General features: G+C 52.0%; 2 protein-coding genes across 2 annotated transcripts; one reads left to right on the top strand and one right to left on the bottom strand.

The window, feature by feature from the left end:
* Positions 1-5,151: 5,151 nt before the first annotated feature.
* Positions 5,152-9,225, top strand: LOC120691463 (protein ETHYLENE-INSENSITIVE 3-like 1a). Its single transcript, XM_039974535.1, has 2 exons — positions 5,152-5,402; positions 6,866-9,225. The coding sequence occupies exon 2, from the start codon at positions 6,963-6,965 to the stop codon at positions 8,901-8,903; it is 1,941 nt and encodes a 646-aa protein (XP_039830469.1). The 5' UTR covers positions 5,152-5,402; positions 6,866-6,962; the 3' UTR covers positions 8,904-9,225.
* Positions 9,226-16,523: 7,298 nt separating this feature from the next.
* LOC120689268 (putative disease resistance protein RGA3) lies at positions 16,524-19,241 on the bottom strand. The gene has a single exon (XM_039971575.1). The coding sequence runs from the start codon at positions 19,239-19,241 to the stop codon at positions 16,524-16,526; it is 2,718 nt and encodes a 905-aa protein (XP_039827509.1).
* Positions 19,242-22,875: the final 3,634 nt, after the last annotated feature.

The raw sequence follows: 22,875 nt of genomic DNA, 5'->3' as shown, positions 1-22,875 counted from the left end.
AGAAGCCCATTAGTACGCCCTATATATATGAGGGAGGGGCTAGGGAGCGATGACCAGAGCCGCGCCACCTCCCTAGCCGCCGCCCCTCCCTCTCTCTCGGCCGCCGCCCTTGCCGTGCGTGCGGTGCTAGCACACCGACGCCCGGCGTTTCATCCCCGTACGTGTGGACTCCGTGGAGGCGCTGCTGCGACTGCTGCGCTGATCGGCTGCTGGGATCAAGTACGAGGAGCTCGGTTCGTGGGACGTGATCGACTACTTCCTCTACATCGACGCGCGACTTCTTCCGCTGCGCTGCGCGTCTAGTGGTAACGATCTATGATCTTCTACTCGCAAGTATCTTGGGTTTATGCGGTAGTGATGCTAGCGTAGCCTACCCATTTACCTACAGCTAGGACAGCATAACATCTCAGCCGTACATTACCGCAAAGTCTGGAAGAAAATGTTTCCTTTTCTTGAAGAAATCGAAAAAAAAACATTTCCATGTCTTCAAGAATTCGAGGAAAACATTACTGGTACTGCCATTGCATCACATCCTTTCCTTACTGTGACGCAATTAACCGTTCCTACTACTGCCAGTGCTGCAGCTTTTACCGCACCGGCGCGGGTGGCTGGGACCGGCAGCGACCGCCGGGACAGCCACACATGTGCCCAGCGGCAGGGGTGCACGATGAGCACGTGCGGGGCGGATGGCAACGGACGGAGTGGAGCGCACGGCGGGCGGGCGGCGACCATTCTCCCCAGTCCCCACCCCCACCTGCGTACGTGTACGGTCCGGATCGGTGTCCGCCGCGCCACGGCCGGGCACAGTTCGTGGCCCGCCACCGCGGCGTGGGCAAGGCTGGCGCGGGCGGGTCGAGCACCTTGACGAGGACAGACGGAGCGCGGCCATTGGCTGCAAGGCCAAAGGCGAGATGTGCAGTCCACATGCACAACCTTTTTAATCTGAATAATAAAAACCTGGCATTACCGGGCTTAAGAATCGATTTGGAGTACATTGCTCTTGCTCCCCAGCCTTAGTAGTACACGTGCACACAGGGGCGGAGTTAGGAATTTGTTTTTTTATTATTAAGGGGGGCCAACCATACTAATTTATATAAAAATTTAATCAAAATTCAAATGTTCAATGTAAATTTGGGAACATCTCTGCCCCTGCGTGTACGTTACTCCAGCACAGTCAAATCTAAATTAGACGCTTTTGTAGATACTACTAGTAAGGAGTAGTACTCCCTCCGTCCCAAAATCAATACAATTCTATAGTTCGAAATTTGTCCCAGAAAAAATACAATTTTAACCTAGCAACCACAAAAGACAAGAGTATCTGGAAACTTCTCATACAAAAGACAAGGCAATGTCTAGATTTTTTTTACAAAAGACAAGGGGCAATTTGGTAATTTGACACCTAGTATTGGTTTACGTATTTGGTCTTAGAATTGCATTTATTTTGGGACAGAGGGAGTATGTTTTTTTTTCTGTCAGTGCAACGAATACCAGAGGACCACGTGTCGAAACAGAAATATTAAGATCGGTGCACAAGCTATGCCTCGCAAGATCTGGAGCAGACTCCATTCCATTGCCATGTCACCTGGATCGCAAGCTGTATGGTCCGTTCCCGCTTAATCTGCACTGACCAAGACCAATCACTGTTGGTTCAACAAGAACCAATGTCTCGTGCACTGCAAGCCCAAGCGGTGGCCCTGCTGACTGGTGTCACCCGGGCAGACACGCACGAGTGCCTAGCTGAAGGTCCGGCTGAAGGTCGCCTGCAAGTTGCAACCCTGTTCAGTGTTCATTGCCGGCTCGCAGCATCAAAAATTCGGCACTTGCATCCTTGCGAGTTCATCTCGAGGAGCTGTCCGATAGACATAGACACCCAAGTGGCACCAAAATTCAGACAGATTTGGTAGCAGGCCGAACAGGCTGTGGCCACAGATTTGCTACCATACTGCCGTCTAATCGCATTTATCGCGCAGGGTTGTCCATACAGAAATGATTGATTTAGACCACAGGGCACTAGTTTCCCATGTTTAACAGCATTGGGATTTTTTATGGGGGCGTTTAGTTCCCAAAACAAAAATTTTTGGGTGTCACATCAGTGTTTGACCAGATGTCGGGAGGGTTTTTCGAACACTAATTAAAAAACTAATTTCAGAACTCACTTGGAAACCGCAAGACGAATCTTTTGAGGCATTTGACCGCATCATTAGCACATGTGGGTACTGTAGCACTTATGCTAATCATGCCCTAATTAGGCTCAAAAGATTCGTCTCGTCGTGTACATCCAAACTGTATAATTAGTTTTGTTATTTAATTACATTTAGTACTTCATACATGTGTTGAAAGGAGAGTTGAAAATTTTTGGGAACTAAACGGGCTCTAAGAAAATTCAAAAGGGGTCAAATTCAGTGAGAATACTAGTACCACTGTACCCGTAGTACTTTTTTCCTACGACAACTATGGCTGTGTTTAGTTCCCCTGAACTCTACTGTAGCAGTCCGAAAAACACTGTAGCACACTGTAGCACGTTTCGTTTGTTTTTTGTAGATATTGTCCTACCATGACCTAACTAGGCTCAAAAGATTCGTCTCGCAACGTACATCAAAACTATGCAATTAATTTTTTTATTTACCTACATTTAGTACTTCATGCATGGGTCATTTACTATATTTAATGTTTTGAATTGATAGAGATGTGATGTTTTTGTGGGGATTTTTGTGGAACTGAACACAGCCTATAATAATTTCAGCAGCAGTAGTGTGGTGAATTCAGCGAGCATTGACCCGTTTTACCGGTAAAAAAAAGGAGAGGGTGATTCGCGCTTTGCTTTTGGTGGTACCACTACGCGTTAACCTGAGCTAGCGGCGGGTTACTCTTCTTTATCTATTATTTTATTATTTGGCCAACAAACGGAGTCTCCACGTTTGCTCTCAAAATCTAAAAATTCTCACGTTAATTAGAGAAAAATAGAAAAATAAAAATTACCCACCACTGCCATTATAATAAAAATTAGCCTAAAATACCCTTGTGACTAATTAAAAATCATCCGCCAATGCCATTATAAAAAATTAAATATAAAATATTAATTAGCTATGTATCATTTACAAACATATACTATTAATAAAAACTTAAGCTAACAACAATCAATCAAAATAAAACAAAAATAAGAATGATTATGTGTATAATATTATTAAAGCTCAACAAATCAAATTGTTATTACAGCTAGATCATATCTGAATTGCTTTAACCAACAATAAGACATAATTTACAATAATGAATATGGTGATATATAGTAAAAAATAGTATAATTTTTAAGTAAGGATACAACCAACTACAAATTTTTGAATTTTCAATACTAGCCGCGCGGGGTGTACGCCTAGTTAATACATGAACGGCAAAACTCAAACCGGTTCGTTAAAAAAAAAGCTAGCGGCGAGTTGTCGCGAAAGCTGGGCCAGTAGCGTGCAAAGGCCACACGGGGCCGAGGGGCGTGAGGACCCACCGGGGCAGCACACGTGGCCCCAGCCCATAAGGCAGCACGTGGTCGTGCTGCGGGGGAGGGATCGCGGCGGCGGCGGCTGCGACGGATTTCAGTGCCGTCAAACTAATCGGATTTCATGAAAAAGGGGCCTGCCTCGTTCCTCTGACTCTTGCCTGACCATTTTGCCCCCGACCCGGTACTGAACGTGAACTAGCAGGGGCCCCTTCGCGGGCACTGACAACGGAAGTCTAGCATCGGTTTGGAAAGATTTTCAGCCGGTTTCATTCGATGTGAGCGTGAGAAGCAATGTTTCATGGTCTCCTATGGATCGCAAAAGAACAAGATGGGGTTAGCTTGCTTCTATATTCGGAGCTATTTCTAAACACGGCAAATCTATCTTGCCCTTAAGAGTAGAGAGCCTATCTGCTTCAGCAATGACGATCTTCCCTATTTTCTCCCTCACCATTTTACCTCGTAGCACGCTTCCTTGTGTTTCTCTCTACCATCATACCAACAATATCTATCTAGATTGGAACCCATGTAAAATTTGTAAATTTAAAATTATTTTGATATACGTTACGCAACTGAGCTTTTAGCTCGGTGGTAGAGCATCCAATAGAGATGCCACCAACCTAGCGCTCAAATCATGGGTGCTGCACAATAAAAGCCCCCCTTGCCGGCGCAATGAAATACGATGGACACGCCCCCCCCCCCCACCCTGCCGTGTTTTAAGATACGTTACGAAAAACGAATACACGTCAATTGCTATAAATGCTATGAGTATAAGATAGTCAAAGCTTAGATGTGCATATTAAAGAACTACACTAAATTCTCGGTTACAAACGTTAATTTTGAGCGCACATTCAACTCACATATCTAACCTTCACAAGACTAATTTCTTTGTTTTTTTATGTGACGAGCTACAATAGCAATGTATGTATATGCAAAAGAGTTAGTGTAATATATATATATATATATATATATATATATATATATATATATATATATATATATATATAGACAAACAGTAACACGGACAATTTGTGCATGAAATAGATAACCAGCACAAATGGGCATATTGCAGATCGCGTTATATTGCTTGGTTAAATGAAAAGTGTCTACATAGACACACAATCTAAATGATACTACAACTACACTCAGAGGAGAGGCAAAACAAAAAAAATAATCTGCAGCATTGAACACCTTCTCCACGCAAATCTACAATAGTCGCAACTTCGCAAGAACATGGAGCGCGCGAGCCATATTGTGCCGAAGCGATCCAGGGTGCCTCATCTGCGAGGGCAAAGACGTAACTTCTCGCTCCCCGGTAGCCTCCGCCCTCCTTCGTTAGCGCCTTTGTCCGTACCCCCTCTACGCGCTGTCCGATCCTCCACGGACCAAACGCCGGGAGGTGGCCACCGACCGGGCCCCACGTGTCACAGGCAGAGACGAAACCACCACAGTCCACAGCCAATCTCTTTTCACCCGAGCTGGCGGTAAAAACGCCGTCACGCTGGTGATTAGGGAGATCTTCTTTTTCTTTTTTCTTTTTACCGCCGCGCAGCGTCCCTCCCGGCCGTCCCAGAGACTCGCAGTGGCGGCTCGTGAGCGGAGGGATGATTAGTTAGTTTAACAGGGGGATTATAAAAGAAGCGCGGTCGCTGTTGTGGGGAAGCACCACCAGCAGCCAGCGGCCCCCCACTTGCCTGGTATTACTTTGCGCCAGAGGCCTTGGCCTCGCTCGCCCCCGTCGTTCTTATCTCCACTCGTGCCGCCTCCCCCCGCCCTCCTCCCCCTCCCCTTTCCTTCTCCTCCCTCGTGCCGCGGCTCCTCTCCCACCTCCCCTCTTTGCCTCTCCCAGGTCATGGCAAAGCTGGAGCAGCAGAGAAAATAGTAGCAGCAAGTGGGAGATAAACTGAGGAGCTAGGTGAGTTCGTCCTGCCCGCCCTCCCTCCCCTTTCTGCTCCCCTGTTCCTGTGTGTTCATGCTTCGTGCGGCCGGTCCCTTTTCGTCTCCGGCGATCCTCTTCCTCTCCTGCTCCTTTTGGTGTCTGGTTTCGATGAGCGTGGTGAGCTGATTATCTGATGGGGTTCTGATGCGTTTCTCCGCGAGATATTTTCTCTTTTAATTTTCGTGAGGACCCTGTAACTCCCTGCGGTGGCCAATTCCTGATTGGGTTCTGCTTTGATCCTTCCCCTCGTTCCTGATGTTTTGTCCTGGTGCCTAAAAGGCGCGGCTGAATCCATGGTAGAAGTCCAAGGCTACCGCCTAGGATGATGTTGCAGTTCCCATCCAAAAACCTGAGTTTCGTACATCTCTGTTATGATATTTTTGTTTCGAGTTTTATTTTTCTTGGATCTCAATACTTGTTCTTTGTCAAAGGCTGTAAGGTTGTGGTTGAGCTTGTTCTAGGAAATGTGTAGCAGTCGGGTATGATGGAAACACTTTGTTCCTCGTGAGGAAAAAAAGATTTTTTTTATTTTTTCTTAATCTTTGGAGGTGAAAAGTTTTATCATTGATGTGTTTCATTTTGCCTCTTGATTTCCTTTTTCTAGATGACTTTGATTCCCTTTGTTAAGCACATGGGTACATGTTCTTGTTCCCAAGCCCCCCAACTGTCCATACCTGCTTAGTAGCTGGGTAAAAATAAATGGATTCATAAACAAATGATTATTTTATTTTATTTTATTTGAAAAGCTTTCTACCCCTGCTTTTTATCCCTTTCTCTTTCCCCCTTGTGATTCAATCAGAGCGTTCCTTCATACGTTTCAACATGCTCTGTGATGAAAAGGGAAAAAGAAGAAAACTTTACATGCTTCTTCCTATGAACCGCCATATGAGAAGTAGCTATTTTGTTGACCTATTTCTGGGCATATGTTTTCATGCTCGAATTCTTTGCTTGTGTTGTTTCTTTTTCATGCTGTGTAATCTGTTCATTTATGTGGAAACAATTAGGATTATCCTATATTTGGTCCCTGTTAGCCTTGGCCGGATCAATTTCAGAAGAAGGATTGTGGGGGAAGTGTCCATGTATTGTTTTGATCAGATCAAGGCCCTGTTCTGTTTCACCAAACACATGCTAGGTTGCTAACTTTGGCCTCCCGGTTGTTGCTTCAATAGGCAAGCTTTGCTTTTTCCTGCCACATGATTGTCTCCTAGCTGTGTAGATCTATGTTGCCAAAGCAGTCACTTATTGCTAATCGTGTAATTACCAAATTAAGATGCCACAATAAGCTTCACCCAGCCATCTTAATTACCTTTTTAATACTAACACGCAATCGTGTTACACATGTTTACCTTCTTGGCACCTAATTACTGATAGGAACACGGTGATTCTACTCTGAACATTCAGCAGTTGACGTGTTCATCTTGCTTGTTGCTCCTGCGCAGGTGAATACTACAAGTACCAGGACAAGGAAGGAAAAGTCTATCTGCCTGTGACTGCGAGTGAGTTTGGTTGGGTGCTGCCGTGTCTGTTGAGGTCACGATGATGGGAGGTGGGCTGATGATGGATCAGGGCATGGTGTTCCCTGGCGTCCACAATTTCGTGGATCTCCTGCAGCAGAACGGCGACAAGAACCTCGGCTTTGGGTCGCTGATGCCGCAAACTTCGTCTGGCGACCAGTGCGTGATGGGAGAGGGTGATCTTGTCGATCCGCCGCCGGAGAGCTTCCCGGATGCCGGGGAGGACGACAGCGATGACGACGTCGAGGACATCGAGGAGCTGGAGCGCCGCATGTGGCGCGACCGCATGAAGCTGAAGCGGCTCAGGGAGCTGCAGCAGACCCGCGGCAAGGACCAGGCGGCTGGCGGCGGTGGTGGGGGCGATGGGTCGTCCAAGCCAAGGCAGTCGCAGGAGCAGGCGCGGCGCAAGAAGATGTCCCGCGCGCAGGACGGCATCCTAAAGTACATGCTCAAGATGATGGAGGTGTGCCGCGCGCAGGGGTTCGTGTACGGGATCATCCCGGAGAAGGGCAAGCCGGTGAGCGGCGCCTCCGACAACCTCCGTGCCTGGTGGAAGGAGAAGGTCCGGTTCGACCGGAACGGCCCGGCCGCCATCGCCAAGTACCAGGCTGACAACGCCGTCCCTGGCGCCGAGAACGAGCTCGCCTCCGGTGCCGCCAGCCCGCACTCCCTGCAGGAGCTGCAGGACACCACGCTCGGCTCGCTGCTCTCGGCGCTGATGCAGCACTGCGATCCCCCGCAGCGGCGCTACCCGCTGGAGAAGGGCGTGCCACCGCCGTGGTGGCCCACCGGCGACGAAGAGTGGTGGCCGGAGCTCGGCATCCCCAAGGACCAGGGCCCGCCCCCCTACAAGAAGCCTCACGACCTCAAGAAGGCCTGGAAGGTGAGCGTGCTCACCGCTGTCATCAAGCACATGTCGCCGGACATCGAGAAGATCCGCCGCCTCGTCCGCCAGTCCAAGTGCCTCCAGGACAAGATGACCGCCAAGGAGATCTCCACCTGGCTGGCGGTCGTCAAGCAGGAAGAGGAGCTGTACCTGAAGCTGCACCCCGGCGCGCGCCCGCCGGCGTCTGCCGGCGGCATCGCCAGCGCCATATCGTTCAACGCCAGCTCAAGCGAGTACGACGTCGACATCGTTGACGAGTGCAAGGGCGACGAGGCCGGCAACCAGAAGGCGGCCGTCACCGACCCGACCGCGTTCAACCTTGGCGCGGCTATGCTGAGCGACAAGTTCCTCATGCCGACGCCGATGAAGGAGGAGACTGCTGACGTTGAGTTCATCCAGAAGAGGAACGCGCCCGCCGCCGCGGAGCCAGAGCTGATGCTGAACAACCGCGTGTACACCTGCAACAATGTCCAGTGCCCGCACAGCGACTACAGCTACGGATTCCTTGACCGGAACGCCCGCAACAGCCACCAGTACACCTGCAAGTACAACGATCCTCTCCCGCAGAACTCTGAGAACAAGCCGCCGCCTCCACAGTCACAAACCTTCCAGGGGTCCTTCAACCAACCTAACCAGGCGCTGAACAATCTGGATTTCAGCCTGCCTATGGATGGCCAGAGGTCCATCGCAGAGCTGATGAACATGTACGACAACAACTTCATGACGAACAAGAGCATGAGCAGCGACAGTGTCAGCATCATGGAGAGGCCTAACGCGCTGCCCCCGAGGATGCAGATGGATGATGGTTTCTTTGGACAGGGCAACGGTGTGTTCGATGATGTCAATAGCATGATGCAGCAACCACAGCAGGCGCCGGGGCAGCAGCAGCAGCAGCAGCAGCAGCAACCGGAACAGCAGCAGTTCTTCATCCGCGACGACACTCCCTATGGGAGCCAAATGGCCGACATCACCGGCACATCGGAGTTCAGGTTTGGTTCTGGTTTCAACATGTCTAGCAACGTCGACTACCCAGGCGCGGCGCAGCAGAAGAACGATGGCCCCAATTGGTACTACTGAAGAATAAAGTTGTAGGGCTTAAAAACCTCTCTACAAGCTTTGGATTTCCCCATGGTGCTCCTTGGCTTCCATGTGGGGAGCGTCTCCTAAGTTGTCAAGTCTATAGGTCTTGTCATATAGGTTTTGCAGGAGCTGCAAGAAGGCTGGAACTTGGAAGTGATTTATACTTGTATGTCCGTCCAGCCATAAACCTCTTATGAAAACTTAATGTTATTTCTAGTTGAATTTGTTAGCTTCAATGCTGTTCATATGTCTGGTTGTTGAAATGCTTGTGCTTTTCCTTGTGTATGTGATGTGTACCCGCTATTTATTGGTGTCTGAATCAAGTGTTTCTTGAGTAATTCTGCTGAAGACCTCTGCTCTCGTTCCTGAGCTGCACCCTCACTGCTGCTCTTCTCCAAAACAAGATGAACGACACAACATGTTTAGATATTTTCTCCAGGTTTCGGGCATCCATATGTTTGATGGACGCCATTTCTCTGACTCTCTCTGTTGGTGCCGAATTGTGAAATTTTCCAACTTGACATGTGTGGAATTCTCCGGTCCATGTATCTGTCATGCCTTGAAATTCTGCCAAGACGGTAAACACCGACAGATACTTTTGTTTCTATCATATCTGGTGGAAATTTCACCTGAATTCCACCGAGCTTGACGTTGATACATCCTAAACATCGCCGATCCATAACATGCTTTTCTTCGTTGCACTGCACCAAATGAAGAGCTTCAATAGTGAAATATCCATCGTGTGCTGTTGCTTCAATTACCGTTTTGTCAAAGGAAAAAAAGGATTAGCACCAGTGTCTTTCTTTCGCATGAAGATGCTTATGCTTAGAAAAGCATGTTGTTGCTGTTTTTTTTTTTGAAAAGATCTGTTGCTGTTGTTCGTCCTTTGCTTTCCCCAAAGCCGGGTCAACGCGAAGTGGCAACCCTAAGTAAAGTTAGGCCGTCCAGGACCATTTCGATGTCTTCAACTTCTGATTGCTCATCAAGAAACCGGATGGTCCTTCCTTTGATCGCAAGAGCAGCCTTGCTCTCCCTTTATTGCTCTCTTGGTGGTGGCACCTGTCATCGTCCACGGCCCCATCTTATCCTCAGTTTGTGCTGTGAAGCTAGCGTGACCTGTGAGCCCTCCTCACATGCTCGCTGCCGGGTGCTGGGGCGGGCGCGCCCCTGCTACATCACGGAAGAGATGGGGATGGGGATGGGGATGGGGATGGAGATGGGGATGGAGATAGGGATGGCGACGGGGACGCCTCGCTCGCTGGACAGCAATTGCGGGTTTGGCTTCCGTGGCGGCGGATCTAAGCGCTTCGATCGGCTTCCGTGCGTGGTGCCGGCCGTGAGGCCATGGCGGGGAATTCTGCCGAAATTATCAGACGAGTCGTTTTGAGTCCTGCGGGATTTCTGAGAAATTTGTCAGTGGTTTGTTCATTGGGATCATGTCCGTTTCTGAAGAGGCATCCTGGTTCTGGGGATGGATTGTGGTGAATAACTCCAGGGGCGAAAAAGGGTGGAGAGTTGAGTCAGTTCTAAGCTAAGGTGATCATACGAGTTATTGAGGCCACCAAATCTGGGCCCTGTCGGCGCAAATCCTTCTTGAGATCTACCTAATCGGGCCCCCCTAAAGAAACACTTTAGATATGTGTAAGCTAAATGTTTGCAACATGATATAATCGAGACAGAAACAGGTGGCTGATGTGACTTAGAGATGGTCAAATTGTCCCTTTGATCTTCGCGGAGCCACCCCATGCAGCTAATCTACACTCAGGGCTCAACCTCTACTTCCTCTAAACAATTTCTTTAGTGACTTTTACTTTGGGTCTAGAGTATTGCTGAGCCGAGCCGAGCCATGATGGTGAAAGGAACTTAGGAAGGATCAGCCGGAGGAACAAGCGGGCACCGCTCTTCATCAACTAACCAATATTCCGAAAGCAAATATGCTGCTTAAAACACATGCTTATTAGGCGCCTGATTCTTTTATTACAGAGACGGTTTGTTTCTTCCGATTCTTCAGAACCTGGCGAACGAAAGAGCAGGCCTCCTCCGTGCCCAGATTACAGCGACGAGACAGCAACAGCCGCCCCAATGATAAGCTCGGACTAGTCTCGAGTCTCGACGACAGCAGGCGCTAACAAACTGGCCAAATGGGGGTTTAAAGAACAAGAGCACCCGATCACCAAAAACGTGTGTGGGGGATGCCCCCAAATACTGCCGGAGGAGTAGGACGCACGGTCGCCGCCGGCTTCTGTCTTGGGCGTGCCTAACCAGAGCGCGCGATCAACTGTGTTAGAACTAAGCTTGACGATGAGCGGAGTGCGTGCGTGTGTGTCTAGTGCTTGTGCGGGGCGAGCGCGGCATGCCCGGCGAGTGTGCGCCGGGGGTGCACGGGCATGCGTGTGTTTGCGTTTGAGTCAGGTCGTGTGGGCATGCGGGCGCAGCTGGCTGAGTCGTGCGTAGCATGCATGTTGGATAGAGTCTTAGGCGTGAAAGCAGGGAGAGGTCGGGTCGTCAGGGACGCATGCACAGCGTGCGGACGAGAAGGCCGGACCGTGCAGATCGTGGGCGATCGTCGGGGTGCGCGGAGGTCGTGGCTCCGTGAGCGTGTGTTCCCCGGGCATAAAAGCCTTTGTACTCTCAGGGCCGAGTCTAGCTTAATAAAGGGCCAACATACAGAGCGATTCGTCGCTCGGGGCGTTCGTCGCCAAATCCTTGTGTACTGTTCATCTTCCTCCTCCCGACCCCGCGTGTTCTCGAGTGTGCAAGTGACAGCCGGCGCCCGTGAGCGCGTGAGGCAGATCGAGAGTGAGCTAGGGGCCCAACAAACTGAACCCAGCCATGCCTCGCCGCGGGCGGCCGGCGATGATGCGCGAGCGATGGCATGGCGTGCAGGTGGCGGTGCGCGTGACGTGGAGCGAGGCTCGCTGGCGACGGGACCGAAAGCGAGTCCGTCGCCTCGCTGGCCACTGCGTTTTAGCCTTTCAGGGTGCGTTTAGTTCCCAAAAGTTTCACCTCGAAATTTGTGTCTTCCTCTTTGAACACATGTATGGAACACTAAATGTAGTTAAACAACAAAACTAATTGCACAGTTTGGATGTACACAACGAGACGAATCTTTTGAGCCTAATTAGTGCATGATTAGCCATAAAGTGCTACAGTAACCCACATGTGCTAATGATGCGGTCAAAGGCCTCAAAAAATTCGTCTCGCGGTTTTCAAGTGAGTTCTGAAATTAATTTTTCAATTAGTGTCCGAAAAGTCTTCCCGACATCTGGTCAAACTGTTGATGTGACATCCAAATTTTTTTTGGTTTGGGAACTAAACAGCCCCTCAGTTTCAGGCCAGGTGCAGCGTACGACCGTGAGTGAGCTGGGCATCTGGAACTGTTGGATCGGGCTGGGTGTACAGTTGGGTAGAGCAGTTCCTGCAGTGCGTCTGGATTTGTGACTGGACGGGGAAGGCTGTTTCTGGCAATGTCTAGGATCTTGCTACTTTCAGTTCGAATTCTGAATTCGAGGTGGGTCGGTCAGGGTCTTGATCGAAGCTGCAGTGGTCGCAGCGTCACAGGTTTGTTTGTCACTAGCAGAGGAAGCATTTTGCACGGCTCCAGAAGAGGGAGGGCAAGTGGCGGTGGCTGGGTTGGCCGCCTACCAGGCTGCCTGAAAGCAACGGGTCGACGCGACGGCGGGAGACTGGAGAGCGCCCGCCGGAGTGGGGCAGGGCTGCGGCGCGGTCGAGATGAGATGAGATGAGACTTGGGAGCTGAAGAGTGAAGACGACGAGTGACCCACGCCGGCCACCGGCCACGGGACGGACGTCCGCGTCGGCGCCCGCTGCGTCCAGCCTGGTTCGACTCGACTCGACGGCGTCGGGGGCCGGCGCGATCGGTTTCTTGAAAGAAAGAAAGAAAAAAAAGGAACCGGAGTTCGACGGGGATCATCAGGTCGTCGGTTCGTCCCGAGGTCGTCGGCGCGGTGAGCCGGGACCGCCGGTGCCTCGCCATCGTTGCGGTTGCGGTGGCCTCCGGCTCCTGCAACTCGCGAGACGCGCTTTGCCTTGGCCCGCCCTTGGGGGACTGTAGCCGACTACTAGCCGCGTGGCGTGCTGCGTGGTGCAGGAAGTGCGCGCGTGCGTGCGAGCGCGACATGTCACCGGGCGATCCGAGATTCCGGGTGGGGGGCGGCAGGCCCCGCCGAGACCGAGGCCGAGGGCGGGCGCGACCGACCGCGGCACCGGCACCCGCGCGGCATATTCCGTGGCGAGGCGGCGAGGGAGCGTCTGGATTCCCCCGGCCACGGCGGGCGTGAGAGCACGGGGTTCGGCGCATGCCAACCACCAAATCCACGGAGAGTCTCGTCGTCCATTTCGAGTTTTCGACGGCGCGGCCGTACCGTACACAGCAGAGGATGGTTATCCACGGGGAGGAGAGGAGACGAGCCGGGCCTCGCCATCGCCATCGCCATCGCCCGCCTTCGATGGTTTCTGTCGGTATGTGCTGGTCCTACGAGGCGTTGCGTTGGAGCCGTCATCTGCAGCTGCAAGTGCTCCTGCACCGCTACAGTACCGGGTAGTATCGCGCCACTCCTCGACTAAATTTCACTACGGAGAGCTCTTCGGTTTTTTTTGTGGCGTAGTATGGACGAGGCGTCGCCGTGCAGAGCCGACAATTTGGCGTCGCACCTGCGACTTGCAGCTCAACGACAAGGAAAGGAAACAGCACAAACACGGGACGGAGAGTGCTGCGAACCTGCTGCGCAGGCACGTTTTTTGTTTTCAGCGCGCGTCTATCCGAATCCGACGCGGTTTTTTTTATTTTTTTATTTTTTATTTTCGTTTTTTACAAAAACATATTTTCGTTTTCGAAATTTACAGGAATATACCCCGGCCGCCCCGCTGCGAGGCGTCAGGGACTTTTGTGCAAAAACTTTTGTGAAAATATTTGTGCGCAGGTCCTTGGGGCCGGTCCTGCCTGTATTAAGCCCGCGCGCAGTTCGGTGGCCCGTCATGCATAGTTGTTGCCTACATCGTTGCACTTCCGATCCGCCGCCACCGCCAGCTAACTGTGTGGCGTGTGCGCAGGTAAACCTGCCGGCCGCCGAATACGTACTCCATCACGTCGGGAGTCAACCTGCTAACGGTTTGGGTGGAAACCGGGCACAACGGTTTGGATTTTGCTTTGGTCCTACTTCAGTTAGGTGGGAAACTGGTTACTTCAGCTCTCAGTGCGGTTTGGTTTGGTTTCACAAATAAAACGGTTTGGCTTGGTTTGATAATCATTGTGGTTGCGCAAGGTAAATTAGCCATCGCGGCATTGTGTTGGCAGCAGACGAACACTCATGGGCATACAACATTGTGGTTGCCGATTTATTTAATGGTGTTTTGGGTTTGTACAATAGAAAGCTTGCCACGTGATGCGGTTGGAAACGGTTTTGAATTTGCAGGCGGTTCGGTTTAGTTTGGTTTTGGCACGTCATGGGTTGGTTCGAGGTGGTTTGAGTTGATGTGATTAAAAAAATGGTGCGGTTTGGATTTAATTTGGATTACAGACCATTACCAGCTTGAGTCGGGAGCAGGGTTAACCATTTCGGCGAAATTTCGTCGAAATTTCGGAAAATTTTTCGTTTCCGCTAGTTACCGGGATCCGAAATTTCGGTATTTTTCGGTATATTTCGTTTTCAAATTCAAAATTTAACAAATTTCGACCGAAATTCAACGAAATTCGCCGAAATTTACCGAAATTTCGGAACGGAATTCCGTTTCCGCTAAACACCGGGATTTGACCGGAAAACGAAATGGTTAACCCTGGTCGGGAGAGACAAGTGGTAAAGCAAAAGCATCCTCGCCGTCGCCGGCATGCATGCGGTGATAGGAATCGGCGGACAACCCGAGACTTGGCTCTAGCATCATCAATGGATCATTCCACGAGCCGATCGACCAGGACCAGCAGGCAACCAACAGTTCAGAGCTAATGCATGCTGCATCTGCTTGTCTATACGAGTCTATGACCGATGATCTGACACCCCCCAGCAGAGCTTCATTTACACACGCGTACGTGTACTATATAACGGTCGTCATGTAATGGAGTACGTGTCAGTCTCGTCGCCTACGGTCTAGAGTACGTGTCCGTCTCGTCGCCTACGGTCTAGAACGCCTGCAGCCGGTCGCCCTGCAGCCGGGCGGCCAGGGCCGGCCGCCCCTCTGCCGGGCGACCGCCCCTAGGGACTTATGTGCAAATATTTTTGTAAAAGTTTTTGCACAAAAACCCCTGCCGCCCCGCAGCGGGGCGACCAGGTCCCGGCAGCGGGGCGGCCGGGGTATTTTTTTTAAATTTCGAAAACGAAAATAAAAAATAAAAAAATAAAAAACCGCCGAATCCGACATCCCGCCGCGGCCTGACGGTCGGACTCACGGTGTTGGGCTCTTTCGTCCTCCCTCAGCGATGGGCTTCGCATGATGCCTGCCTGGGTGCGTCTCCCAAGTGGGCTCCTACGTCTGTAACATACACGTCCTTGGGCCTTGCATTCTTCTTCGTTTGCGCGATTATCTCCCCTTTCCGAGGAAAAGGCAACGGAATGCTCATTCAATTGCCATTGCCAACGGGTGTACACAATACACATGTTAACAGAGGAGGGAGGACTGAGGACTGAGGACAGGATATATGTGCAAGACCTGCAACCGCAACAGTCAGCACTCAGCGCAGAGAGGATTCTTGTAGCCAGCTAAAGAGGTCTGTGAAGCTCAATAGTACATGCTTCCTGCAAGTAGATGGTCCACCGAGAGGCAATTGTTTGCACAGGCAGCCAGCAGAAAAGGCTTTTGCAGTATCATTGGATTCCAGCTTTTTTTCTCTACATTTGATTCTCAAGTTTGGATAGGAGAAAAAGAATGCAGACCATACATTGTAGCTCCGATGCCCGAGCCCGACTGGCTGATGCCGCTGATGCTACAAAACTCCCCCACCAATGAACCAGATCTGAAATGAAACAAGCAGCAGACCAAATTGCCTGATAACATACATACTATGCTTTACTGCATCTTTCAAGAGTACTAGATGCTAATGAGTAATGACAATCCAAATTACCTGATAAGAAATGATGTGGACACATTACCAATTCATGAGGAGGTGCCATATTCATGGATCCAATACATTCGGGGGGGGGGGGGGGGGAGAGGATTCAGAACCAATATGTTGTCAGGCACATCATATACATGACAAACGAATCATATTCTGTATTCACAATCAATTTCAGTAGCACAGTGCCATCAGATAAAATCTAATGCTCCACATATTTATCATAAAAGTATATTCGAATGGGGAGTTTATATGTTATTCGAATGGGGTGCCCTTTACAGATATATCTCGCAGCAACAAATCGGAAGCTGCAACAGTAAAGGGTGGTCTGCAACTGAGCTTGTGAAGAAAAAAAATTAACACAAGGATTCAGAGACACATCAAAGGGTAATGACGCATGTAAATCCATAGATAAACATCAAAAATTATTTACAGAACAAAAGAAAACTGTAATGACAACATTGACAGTTAGAACCGAAATTAGTACTAGTTCAAAAGAAACAAACCAGCTACAACAATGTGAAGAGGATTGGTCACCATTATGTGTCACATCAAATACTAAATTGAATCCTTGTATCACGAATTTGCTGCACTCTCTCAGCACCTTCTTGCCGGCACCATTCCTCCAGGGTGTAGCATCCACTTACAGTCAGCTGAGAGATGTTTCTTGGCAATATGTCGACTGCACTTATTCTCAGATTTGAAGTACCATGGATTTCCAGACAATCAAGGGACTCCAGGCTGCATAAGCCTCTGGGAAGAACTGCAAGATCAGCACATTGACGAATCCTGAAATTTCGGAGAGACCGCAGCGCCTCCACGGAAAATTGAGTGAGCCTGGGGCAAGAAAATATCTCAAGAGTGTCCAGAGATGAGAGCTTCTCTACCCAAGAGGGGAGTTTTCTTCCAGGGTAGTTGTCAATGCGTAGATGCTTGAGGCTGCTATGTGCACAGAGTGCCTCAAGGACTCTCTCACTATTCTCTACGTCCAGCTGCTGCTCATCCTTGCAGGTGTTATCACTCCATTTCAGCATCAATTTGTGCAAGTACTCTTTCCCACTCAAATTGGCCTCCCTGGCACCACTATGTGTGGCAGCTTCCAAATTAAGAATACAAAGCTCTCCACGGATCTTCAAATTCTTTAACTCAGCAATGTTGCATTTACCTCCATCTTTGGAGACTGTAACAAATCTAGAAAGAGTCTGAAGTGACAGTAACTTGTCAAAGCCGCTTGGCATTGATCTGAAAGCAGTAACTCTATCCCAATCAAGATGTAAACAGAGGTGCCTCACATTAACTAAGCGGCTCATGCCTTCAGGCAAATCCATGAGCCAGAAGCAGTCCCTGAGGTCAAGTGTCTGCAAATTGAATAGGTTGCAGACTGTTTCTGGAAGAGTCTTTATCAGAGTATTCCGAAGGTTGAGGTATCTGAGGTGTATACAGAAACCAATAGAATCCGGTAGGAGATCTAGCTCAGTGTAACTCAGGTCTAGTGCACGCAGACAAGTCAGCTTTGAGAAAAGTTCTGGTGGAACCTGATTTGAGGGTAGTTTCATCTTGGGGGATAATTTCAAGAGCCTAGAATTTTCATAGTGATAAATCGTGTCGAATGCAAGAGGCCCATCTTTTGGGCACAAGATAGTTGCATAACGAATCCATTCAGGACGTTCAGCGATATGTGAATTGTCAGGGCCGAGAGTTAAAGATTCATGTTTCGAAACAAGTTGTGCTAGCTCAAGCATCAAACTTGGCACCCTAAACTTTCGTATAGGGAAGGTGTCAGAAGTTTCAAAGAATGATCTCCATAGGAGCTCATCAAAGCATCTTCCCGCTTCCATCTCAACTCTTCTCCTTCCACTGCTCTTAACAAGACCATCGGCGATCCAGAGTCTAACCAGTTCATCCTTCTCAAACTCAGCACCAAGAGGAAGTACAGAACAAAAGGCAAAACACTGTTTGAGATGATATGGCAAGTGTTGATAACTTATCTGCAAACTTGGTAAGATATTGTTTGTGCTTTTGTCACCTTCAAGAATCCGCATTTCACTTAGTATGCTTTCCCACTGTTCTCTGTCTCCATGAGTGTCGGACAAAAGCACCCCAAGAGACTTAGCAGCTAACGGGGAGCCTTGGCAGTTTGCAGCAATGCTCCGCCCAATGGACTCCAGATCAAGCTGATCTCTGCTACTCCACCCTGACAATGCATAGACTTTGAGGATTTGCCAGCATTCTTCATCTTCCAAGGGCTTTAAAGGGATGCTTAGAATGGTGGAATTCATCCTAGACACTCTTTCGTGTTGAGTAGTGATCAGAACCTTGCTTCCTTTCTCTCCAGCGGTCAGCGAGGGCCTCAGAAATTCCCAGAACTGAAATCCATCTGCCCAAAGGTTATCAATCACCAACAAGAACCGCTTTTTGCGCAGGTGGTCGTGCAGCCTTTGCTGCAATATATCCAAGCTTAGAAGCTCACATTTTTTACTGGTCACAGCTTCTATGATCATCTTGGTGGCAGTCCTCACATCACACGTATCTGGTAACCAAACCCAAATCCTGTCAGTGAAGAAGTTTTCTACCTCAGGATCGTTGTGGACTAACCGTGCCAGTGCTGTCTTCCCAATGCCTGCCGTTCCCCAAATGGAAACCACAGGGAGGTCGACGCCTGCATTGTCAGAAACCAGAGCACGGACGATCTGCTCCTTCTCCTCGTTGCGGCCAATGGGCCTCTCGTCGCGATGTGCGGCAGCTTCAAGGAACCGTGGGCGCTGCGTCGGCGGAGCCGCAGTCCTCCTCCCGTCCCCGGCCAGCAACCTGTACCTTTTCCTGTCCCTGTTGATATTGTCCAGGCGTTCGTTGATATTGGCGATCTTCTCATCCAACTCCCACCGCCGCCACGGGCCGAGCTCGAAGCTTGGCCACGGCCGCTTCCGCTTCCGCGAGTGCTCGGCGGCCGCCAGCCTGGACGCGGCCGTGATGGTGCGCAGGCGGTCGAGCAGGGCGTCAACGTCGAAGGCGGCGGCCCGGAGCTCCCGGAGCCAGAGCTTGACGGAGTCATGGTCGATGAAGCGGCGCTGTTCTGCGTCCTCCAGCACGGCGCGGATGCGCTCCTTGGTGCGGCGCAGCTTGTCGGCCTCCTCCTCGACGTTCCACAGGCGGGCCCCACGGGAGCACAGGACGTCGAGGACCGCGCCGCCAATCTTCTCCGGCAGGCCGAGCGCGGTGAAGATGCCCTTTAGCGGTCGATCCCCCAGCAGGTCCTTGAGCCGATCCATGGACGAGGAGTGGGTGCCGTGAGACAAGAAGGGGGTTGACTTGGAATGGGAAGGGGGCAAAACGAAAGGAAAGCTCGCTTCTTGTAGAGTGGCCGCGGGTTATTAACTCAGGAATAGGTGGGAAGTTCACTGCCTGCTTCCCGGAAGATTCTTGGCAATGGCGACGGCGGTGAGGAGGCGCGGAAAGGAGGGTACCAGCAGCCAGCTCCGCTCCGCTCGGGTAAACGAACGAACACCTTGCGGCCTTGCGGGCGGAGGTGGGGTGAAATCGGGTGTGAACCATACCAGAACCAATCAAACCGGTCAACGGCGACTTGAACAAAGCGTCCGCGACTCCGTGTCCCCGGCCCCGCCTCCCGCGCCTGCACTCTGCACCTGCACGGCCATAAGCCCATAGCTCACCCGGTCGTCAATGGGTTTTTTACAAATTTACCATTATAAGAAAGGTGACTCGCTGGTTTAGCACTCTTAAACAGACTCCTACAGATTTAGTACTACTGTAGCTGGAAATCTTACATTTTTACCATTTTTGCCTACGTGGCAGGACACGGCGGCAGACCACGTTAGCGCACGGTCAGCAAGACGAGGCGAAATGTCTTTTCTACTCCTGATCTCTCCTCTTTTCTCCCTCTCCGACAGCTGGGCCCCGCAGCTTCTCACACTGCCAGGTGGGCTCCACACGTCAGATTTGTCTTCCACCTCTGGCTGGTCCGTGCGAACGAACATGACGGCTCTGCTCCCGCTGGCGCCGCCAGCCGCGGAGGCGGCCACGGCCGCGGCCGACCCGGACGCGCCGCCCCTCGGGGCCTGCCCTCTCCCCGCCGGCGGCCTTGAGCCCCTCGTGGTGCACGGGCTATACCTCCGTGGTGTCCTTGTGCAGCTCCACGCCATGGCCGTGCTCCGCCCCGCGCGCGGCCGCGGGTCGCTGGCGGAGGGAGGTGACTCCGCGGCTCGCCGACCAGGTGGATCGAGGCGGCCGGCGCCGGAGAAGGCCGCCGTACGGGGAGAGAGGGACGGGTGGACGGAGGGGGAAAGGTGCCCACGGCTCACCGGCGGCGGCGAGCTTGCCCACGGCCGCGAGGACTGCTGCGGCGAGCTCGGCCACGGGCACAGGTACCGGCGCAGCCGTCGGGGAGGAGAGAGAAGGGGATGGCCTGCTTCGCCGGGCCGCGTGCCGCCTGCTCCGCCTCCGTCGGCGGCAGCCTTCTCCTCCCGTCCGCGCACCGCCTCGTCCCCACGCACGGCGGCCTCCACGGCTCGTTGCTTCCCTAGCATACGAATTGAAAGTTCATCTTCATCTGTATACATCCCGTTGATTCAACGCTAGCAACAACAGCTTAAAGATTGGAAGACATGCACGTGATGAGAGCTCTAGCAGATTGGAGCTCGCTGGAGGCCGGAGCAGAGCGCGCTCGGAGTGAGAGGGTGAGAGCAGAGAGCGAAAGGGGTGGCCAGGCCACAAGCGAGCTCGGCCCTAGCGGCCGGTGCGGATGGCCTTGGCCGCAGGCGAGCCCAGCGGCGTGCCTGGTCTGGCTGTGGGTGCCCTCGGCCTCGGCGGTGCCGGTGGCCTGGGGGACGAACGGGGCAGGCATCGGAGGTGGAAGACGATGCTGACGACTGGGACCCACCTGGAAGCGAGAGAAGCTGCAGGACCCAGCTGTCGGAGAAGAAGGGAGGAGGAGATCAGGGGCAGAAAATGACATTTCGCCTCGCCTTGCTGACCGGGCGCCAACGTGGTCTGTCGCCGTGTCCTGCCACGTAGGCAAAAATGGTAAAAACGTAAGATTTTCAGCTACAGTAATACTAAATTTATAGGAGCTCGTTTAAGAGTGCTAAATCAGCGAGTCACCTTTCTTATAATATAAATATGTAAAAGAACCCGTCGTCAATGGGGTACCTCCTCCAGCCCGGCGTGCAGCTCCGTGTTACGGTCCTGCTCGATCCAAATGAGCTAGGAAGGGTAAATCGGAGTAGAATCAGAATGGGAATAAGCTAGCAGGGAGAAGAACAGCAACAAGGCAGGAATGATTTCGGTTACTTCTTTCTTGTCTCCACCGTCAGATGACGCTGGTTATTATACGTACAGAGTCCCGGCCCAACCGGGTAGGATTCACCATTCTTACATGGGCTCCAGCCCAACATCCAGGTCACATGACCTTACAGCCCAAACTCAACATACGATTACTCACTAGCCACAGGTGTCAAGGGTTGTGACACTCCGCTCCTTGTCTCGTATCAGGCGCGCCTGGCACTGCATCCGCTCGCACTCGGCCGCACCAGCGCGTCCGCCACAGACGATGCCGCGGTGGCCAGCCACCGTTTGCCGAGTCCCGCTCCCGCATACGATTCGCACTCGCCGCCGACGAGCTGCATCCCCGGTTTGGCTCGAAGAACTCACCCTCCCGACAGCAACGCCACCCAGCCGCCATGTCCGTTCCGTTCGTGCGCTTGCAGCTGCAGGGAGCAAGGGACCACGAGCAGAGGCGGCCATCACGCAAACGGCATGTTCCGACTTCCGAGGCAAATACCAGAATCCGAATCGCCATTCGCCAATGGTGCACTCCTACTGCCGGTACCGCGAGTCGGAATTGGTCTCCGAGTCGAAGAAGGACGTCCGGCCACATAAATCTGATCGTCGGGCGTTGATTCCTCATCGATCTCCTCCGCTCCCCCCTGTTATCATCCGCCGACCCCATCCATTCAAGCAAAACAGCAGCTAGAGAGCTCGCGAGATGGATCATCGTCTTCCCCGCGGCGTTCCGGCGGTTCGTCTCTCCAGCCGCCTACAGCTGGCCACCACCTTCGGCGCGGAGCCGGCGCCGTCGTCGCGCCGCGGCGCTCGACAGGATCGCCCCCGGCGATGTCCGCCGACGTGCGAATCGTCATCCGCAGGCACTTCCCGGTCGTCGGCCCCGGCGGCGGCACCCGGATCGCCGAGAAGGTCGCCCAGGACATCGCCCTCCGGAGGCGCCCGTCGCGCAGGCTGCGCTTGCCGGAGAGCGTGGGGCGAGCTCTCGCGGACGAGGTGCTCCCGCTGGTGGCGCACCCGTTCGACCGCGGCGCCGTGGCCGCGGCACGGGATGAGATTTGCGCGCACGTGGCGGCCGCCTGCGACGACCAGCGCATCGTCCGCGGCGGCGCGCGCGTCCTTGTCCTGATCGACACCTTCGCGTGCCCCGTGGTGTTCCGCCCTCCTCCTCCTTGCAAGCCAGCGCCGCAGCGTGTCGTCTGTGCGCCGGGAAACCTCGTCGCCACGACTGCAACCCAGAGCATGGATTTGGAGATCAAGGTGCCGACGAAGAAGCCGAATCCATACGGCGCAATTGGGGACCAGCGGTCGAAGCTGTTGGTGGAGGAGGCGCCGAAACTTGAAGGGTTCGGCACCATGGCAGGATGGACTGAAAGCTTCTCCATCTTTCAATCATAAAGAAGAACCAGTACTACGTTTGGATATGCTAAGAGGAATCTGAACTTCTGAAGTGTCAGGTCTTGTTCTAGTGATGTAGTCAGATTGTTCACCCTCAGGCAGTTCCGCAGTTTATAGGCGTAGTTGAACGACACTGCCGCTAGCGCCCCGTGCAGGAAACTTTGAAGGATCTACTACTAAAGAAACATGAACCTGTTTTTTTAACCT

The sequence above is a fragment of the Panicum virgatum genome, chromosome 9N, assembly GCF_016808335.1.
Source record: "Panicum virgatum strain AP13 chromosome 9N, P.virgatum_v5, whole genome shotgun sequence".
In the NCBI taxonomy this organism is placed as follows: domain Eukaryota; kingdom Viridiplantae; phylum Streptophyta; class Magnoliopsida; order Poales; family Poaceae; genus Panicum; species Panicum virgatum.
The sequence above is the reverse complement of the archived record's forward strand: the minus strand, read 5'-3'. Positions and strand labels throughout refer to the sequence as shown.